We start from the raw sequence: 6,982 nt of genomic DNA, 5'->3' as shown, positions 1-6,982 counted from the left end.
CTCTGGGACGAGGCTCCAAGTTCGCACTCTTCGTTGCACGCGCCGAGCTGATGCCTCCTCCCACTCCCCGACCCTTTCCGAGCCCCCCAGCCTCTAGCACCTTTTTCAAAGCCCCCACCTGTGCGCGCGGAGACGGGGGCGGGGCCGCGGGGGGGACTCGGAACCGTGACGTCACCGCCGCGAGGGAGGCGGGGCTGTGGGAACCGCAGTGCAGCGCAGAGGGGCGGGGCGGGGCGGGGCCCACGGCGCGTGACCTGGCTGCGGGAGGCAGGAACCCGAGAAAGGTGTTGGAGGGGGGCCGGGACCTGCCGACTCCGGAGTCTGGCTCCGGGAGGCGGGGCGGGGAGTGGCCCTGCCCAGGCTGCGGGTGCCGGGCGAAGCGCTAAAGCGGGTCAGGCTTCCTTCTTCTCTCCTCGCCTTTTCCTTCCCTCCCACCTGGGCCTCTGCGTGGAGACGCGCACCTGGCAACGGGCGGCCGCGCTGCGTCCCCGCCTTCTCCACTGGGCCGGGTGCCCCGAGCCTACCCAGCACCCCGAGGCGGTCGTCGGCGCCGCGCTTCCTGGAGACGGCCTCGAGCGCTTGCTCGTTGATGCCGTTTTGGGGGTGACCCGGCGCAGCACGGCTGCGGCTCTATGGTGGGGGGGTGTTAGGGGTCGCGGCTCGGCTGGGCGTCGAGTGCGCGGCTGCGGGGTGGCAAAGCGGCCAGCGAGCAAGACCCCGCGCGCGGCTCGGATTTCGGGGCTCTGGAGGAGGCCGCCATGGCTGCGCGGGAGCGGGAGATGTTGGAGCTGAGGCACCGGGGAAGTTGCCCTGGCCCCGGGGGAGCGGTGGCGCCGCCACCCCGCGAGGGAGAGGCGGCTGGTGGGGACCACGAAACCGAGAGCACTAGCGACAAAGTAAGTGGAGCCGCGAGAGGCACTCGACCGCGTCCCGGCCGGGTCCTATTTGGGGCTGGGACACTTGGGGGGCGAGGATGGTGTCCACACAATGTCAGGTGAAGGTGCGGGTCGTTTGCTGCACCTTCCTGTCGGTGTGATTTTCTTTTCTCCTTTCCCCTGTGGGTCGAGAACCCGGTCCCCGGTGACGGTGCGTTTCCCGGGATGAACGCCACGCTGCCAGTATAGCTTGATACATAAACTTGGCCACAATTATCTTCTTCCCTATTCCAACTCCCTTATTTGAGGTCTGGGACCGACGCTGAACTCAGGATGGAGCCTGTCACCCTATGAGCTGCAGTTTTCTGATACCTGCCATTTCACTTCTTTTTCTAGTTAGAGGGGGCAAAGTTGGGCTAAACTTAAAGACTTGCATCTAACGTGTCATTGGATCTTGACGGTGGAGGATTAGCTTCTTGAGCTAACTTGGCGCTTTCATTTCTTATGCCCTTTCTTAGTAATAATAGATTTTGGAGGTTTGAGACTATCTCGTACACGTGATATACTTGTAAACTTTCAGCCTCTTTTGAGTTCACCAGCAGATAGTGCAGTTCTTCTGTCAATAGATTTCATTACCCGACATGGTAATTCATGAGGAATTTTCACTCCCTTTTCTGTAGATTAACTTGCTTCACATTTAAGAGTAAGTAGAGGTAGGACTACTATTCTATTTAAGCTAGAAAAAGACTTCCAGTGTATTTGGTAATATAGTGGTGCAAGTAAGACTTTTGAAGAAGTGCAGTTTTATGATCTTTTGGACTGGATAATTTGGGAACTTGAACCCGAGAATAGATTGTTTTATAAAACCTTCTGTTTGTAAAATTCTGTTTTGTTTGAGAAACATAAAACATGAAACTATTCTAGAAGCATTCCTTTTTTTGGAAGCAGGTATCTGTATTGCAGTTTGAATTACAGAAGTGAAGTGGATTGCCCAGGGTCAAATTCAATGTCCTTTGGAACTAGAACCTAAGTTTCCTGATTCCTTTTCTTTTGGTTTGTACCATTACTTAGACTCCCTGACAGTTCTGATTTGGGAAAGGTTCCACCTGAAAGTTAATATAGATGAACTTGATATAACCCAAGTTACAAAGCACTGATAAGAAAATATCACATAATATCATGAAGCAATAAATGTAACAGTGATTTTAGGACTGAAACTTCAGAATCAATGTGATGACATCTTATTTTCTATTCTTTAATATGGGGTGGAATAAAATGAGAATCAATGGTAGAACATATGTATCAAGGAATTACACAAAATATAACAGTTTCCAGGTACTGAAAGTTGAAGTTATAAAGCTAGAAATCATGATCCCAGAATAGTCTTTGTGAAAACTGCCTTGGAAGGCCAACCAAAAATAGAATTAATTAGGTTGGGATTTATTTTGTTTTAGCACTGGCATACTTTATTTTTAAAATTTTATATCTGTTCTTTTTAGATATATATGACAGTAGAGTATATTTTGACATACATACATGGAGTATAACTTCCCATTCTTGTGATCACACATGATGTGGAGTTATACTGGTAGTGTATTCATATATGAAAGTTATGACTGGTATACTTTAAAAACAAGGAAATAGCAGTTTACACATGTTGACTTTCATAACTGGAGAAGCTAGCAAGCTTTTATTAAAACATGTTCTGGGAGCCATGTGTAAAATAACTTTTGAATTAGTTTTATCTTTTAACACTATAATGTATTTAAAATGGAAACTATTTCTGTGGTGTGATTTGACTCATTAGAACTGTTTTTTGTAGCAGTGACTGGGTACCTCACAGCTTATTTAGTTATTTATGAATGCTCAACTGTTGGCTTTCATTAATACATGCCCACCTGGATTTTGTTTTTTGAGAATAAATGTTACCATATGTAACCTGTTTTGTTAAGCTTTCTTAGACAGTGTAACTCTACCTCATGTACAATCATAAGGATGAACATATTCAAGCTGTGTTAGAATATTGCTGTACTTTTAGATTCATCATAAGAAACTCTTGACCTGGCAAGCTTTGAGACGTTGAACTCTTATCCTCTATCTGTCTTTTCTTATCAGGGTGTGTATTTGAATATACCTATATTTTCAGGTCAAGGGCTATTTTAAAATCAGTTTGCACATTGGAGGCTGGTTAATATTTGGTCCGTTTAAACTCTTTAAGTGCCTTTTCTGTTTAAGTTCCAATAAAGGCAAAACTCTTAGGGAATTAATGAAAGGAGTGGAGGAGGTGTATTGTATTCTGCTATTATTGAACACTCCCATGCACTGCCATTTTGTAGACTTTATAGTGCTGTTATTAACATGACATTCTCAATTGTTTAGTCCTGTAGATTTAGGCTGAGAGAAGGCTTTGTGCTCCAGAGAATTAGCAAGTAAAAAAAGTGCTTCTTACCTGCAGGGTAATGTTCCCAGTCCTTAAGTGCTGGGTTGGTACTTGAAGATGACAAGGACCACCCTCTCAAGGAAACCTCCCCCACAAGACATATATGAGTTAAATTTATTAGACATCTGTACAAAGCTCATTGTTAACATGGAAGGCCTGGCTGGACTCAACTTGGTGGCTTATAGGAAGAGCTTTAAAGAGGAAATAAGGATGGATTGGGAATTAAAAGATGCCTGGTTGCCATGACTTGAGAGACTGAGACAGGAAGATCATAAATTCAAGGCCAGCTACAGTAACTTAATGAGACCCTGTCTCAAAATAAAAAATAAAAAGAGCTGGGACTGTAGCTTAGTGGCAAAGCACCACTGGGTTCAATCCCCAGTATGAGAGAGAGAGAGAGAGAGAGAAAAGATAAAATGCCTGGGACTCAACCAGGTAGAAACAAGGGTTGAGGCAGGGTGTTCTAGGCAAAGGGCCTGTGGAACTGTTCCTTGAATCGTCATTCTAGGCATGGAAAACTAAAAGTAGATGGGAAATCCTGGAGCCTAAACTGCATGTTTGGGAGGTGGGTTCAGAAGCTGAGAGTCTTGTGAAGATATTGGGCTTTATTCATGGACTCTGGGAAGCCTCTGAAAGTTTTTCAGAGATAATAGGAAAAAAGTGCTTATTACCTGAGGGGAAATGTCCACAGTCCTTAAATACTGGATTGGTACATTTCTGTGGCAGTGATCTGAGGAAAGTCCTGGAAGGAAGAATGATCTACCAGAAAGAAACTAAATAGAAGGGTATTAGAAATTCTATAGATGTGAGTTGATGGGGGCTGATAAAAAAGTCTAGTAGGGTGGTGAAATTGGGGTTGAGAGAGAGGATATTTCAAATACTGATGATGGGACTTAGACAAAGGTGACCACAATAAGACTAATAAAAGGACTTACTGGGAGACATATTTTGATAGGTAAGAGACTTTCAGGAAAGAAGCAACAAGTATTGGGAAGTTGTTTGAATTAAGAGTGAGTTTGGAAGAACTGCCTTGGGCTGGGTGAGTCATTCTCCAAACTAGGGAGGTTGAGAAATGGGGCCTAAGTGAAGGGTAGGTGGTTCAGTGTGTGATGGAAGCTGAAATGAAAGGTCCAGGTCTCTGCGGATGCCAGTTCCTTATTAGAGAGGGTGAGAGAACTGAAGATGGAGCCCTGGGGGATGTCCATGTTTAGAGGAAGGTTGGAGATGCAGGGAAGTAACCAAGATAATGAGGGTCCTGGGTGCAAAAGGAGGAAGGATTGCTAGGAGAATATTATTAATAGTACCTAGGAGTAAGGGGCTGAGACATAGAACAATGAGGTTAGCCAGCAATCTTAGTAGAAGCCAGGTTTCAGATTGAGGAAAATGAGAGGAGAAATGTTGGTAGTTACTGGTAGAAAGTGATAGTGAAAAGGAATACAGGATAGCAGAGAAGACAGGAGGATCAAGTGAAGATTTTTTTTTCCCCTAATGGAAAGGAGATAAGTTTGTTTGAAAGACATCAAATGAGGGTGAAGGTGCTCATGAGAATGGTTAGGCCCCAGAAGAAAGAAGGCAGATGTGGGGTAGAGAATATAGTTGATAGTGATATGCAAGGAAAGGAGAGGTTGCATGCTCATATCTTAAGAAAAAAGAGCAGGAATGGAGGGTGAGCATAGAAACATTTGAAATCCAGAAGAGGAAAAAATCCAAGTGTTGGACTGGGCCCTCAATTTTCTCAGTAAAGTAGGTACTCAGAACCAATGAGCTTCAAGGGGTCTTGGAAATGATTTAGTTTAAACTGTAATACCTTTTTAGTGTAATTTTTAGGGAGCATGATATGAAATGACCAAGTAGCAATTAATAGAATTATCAAACCGAGTGAAGATTCAGTTGAACACAAACTTGTTGTGTGCTAAATTAGCATAGTTCTTACTTAACCCAGCAGTAGGTCCTAATATATGATGCTTGTGGGGTGATTTAGAATTCCCAGAGTACTTCTTTTATTATTTGTTTCTCACAACAAACATACATGTTAGAAATAACCCAATTTAATCACTGAGAAGATGGATACTGGGAGCCATTTAGGCCTGGGAATGCCTGAAGGTCAAGGATACCTTAAGTGTATCCTTGCATAGCCAGGATTGAAGTGTTTGACCACAGGTTTGCGTGGTTGGGGAAGTGGGCTCCTGAAGTGATTGAGGGGGATTGAGCATTGGAAGGACACTCTGTGACCTGAGTTAGTAGACTGAGAAATGGAAGAGAAGGGTGTTCACCTTGAAGTTGTGGTGTGCTTTCAGACTAGGTCCTTGGGGTGCTTGTAGTAGATTTTGGTTTATAAAGTTGAGGGGGGAAATGATCTGGAGATTAGTTCCCTTCTATCTTTCCCCATTTGAGATTGTGCAACTTCTTTTATAATTATGCTAATAGTATTTAAATAAATTATACATTTTGGAACAATTTAGATTTACAGAAAAGTTACAAAGAAAGCAGAATTTCTGTGTATTCTTCACCTGATTTTCCCTAATGTGATTATATCTTATGTAACTGTGATACATTTGTCAAAATTTTAGCAAGTTACCACAGGTGTAACATTGTTAACTAGACTACAGAGTTCATTCAGTTTCACCAGTTATTTCATGAACATCCATCTCACATTGCATTTCATCTCGTTTTTTGACTAAGCCTTATTTTGTTTTCATAAATAACTTCTTGATTTTGGCACACTTCGCTTGTCTTAGTGTCACAAGTAAGTGTAATGAACATTCTTCTATATTTTTCTTCTAGATCTAGGCCATTCTCAACCTGGATGCTCCCTAATTATTGATCATTTTTAGTCAGTATTACCACCTAAATAATTTTCCATGATTTAGCTTTTATTACTTGTAGCTTTAGGGATAAGGGGAGTTTCCTTACCACTGAAAATTTGACAATTTTGAGCCTTTGAAAAACTGACAATTATGATGAATGTGATGACATAAAATTTTGTATTGTGCATAGGGTTATCAGGTGAAGGAAAAGTAATAATGCCCAAATCTAGTGCAACTTAAAGGTTTCCATACATTCTCCATATGAGGAGGGGAAATGTGCAGGCAACCTAGGGAGAGTGAATGATTTTGGAAAGAGGAATGGGCCCTCAGATGACCAAGTAACACCCTGTCTGAGACAGATGTAAAGTTCAAGTCTCTTTCTCCAGTTGGTGTGTAGATTGTCCCTGGTAGGCTTGAATTCCAGGGAGGGTTTTCATGCAATTGGGTTGTAGTCTGGAGGATCCCTTTTTAATCACACAGGAGAAATTCATGGAAAGCCCTTCCCACCCCCCATACCCACTCAATATGCTGTTCCCTTCAGTTTGAAAAAATACCGTTGCCGCATATTTTGGAATGACATTTTTTAACTATCTCATAGCAGATTCATTTTATTTAGTATCAGTATTTTAGTGCTTGTTTCTCATATATCACCAACTTAACCAAGTTGACAAGACAGTGGGAATTTATGGCTTACCACGGTGAGGAAGAACACCCACCTTCTGCAAAGCCTTGATAGTGTCTTGAGAGTGGGAAAGCCAAGAGATATTTAATTGAGAATTGGAACTTTGACTTCAGGTACACCTTTCAATATGGGGACCTGATTAGATTGGGTAAAAAAAAAAAAAAAAAAAAAAAAAAAA

At 43.0% G+C, this 6,982-nt stretch overlaps 1 protein-coding gene across 2 annotated transcripts in view; it reads left to right on the top strand.

Annotated features, from left to right (window-relative positions):
- The first annotated feature begins 255 nt into the window (after positions 1-255).
- Cds1 (CDP-diacylglycerol synthase 1) overlaps positions 256-6,982 on the top strand; it is a 67,382-nt gene continuing 60,655 nt past the window's right edge. The window contains exon 1 of one of the 2 annotated variants that reach the window (XM_048784726.1): positions 256-896. In XM_048784726.1, coding sequence (XP_048640683.1) covers positions 759-896 — 138 coding nt within the window. In that variant the 5' untranslated portion in view covers positions 256-758. The remainder of the gene's footprint in view (positions 897-6,982) is intronic. The other variant, XM_015499208.2, reaches the window with a different exon arrangement.

Source organism: Marmota marmota, unplaced genomic scaffold (genome assembly GCF_001458135.2).
Source record: "Marmota marmota marmota unplaced genomic scaffold, marMar, whole genome shotgun sequence".
NCBI lineage: Eukaryota > Metazoa > Chordata > Mammalia > Rodentia > Sciuridae > Marmota > Marmota marmota.
This window is presented reverse-complemented; position numbering and strand designations above follow the sequence as displayed.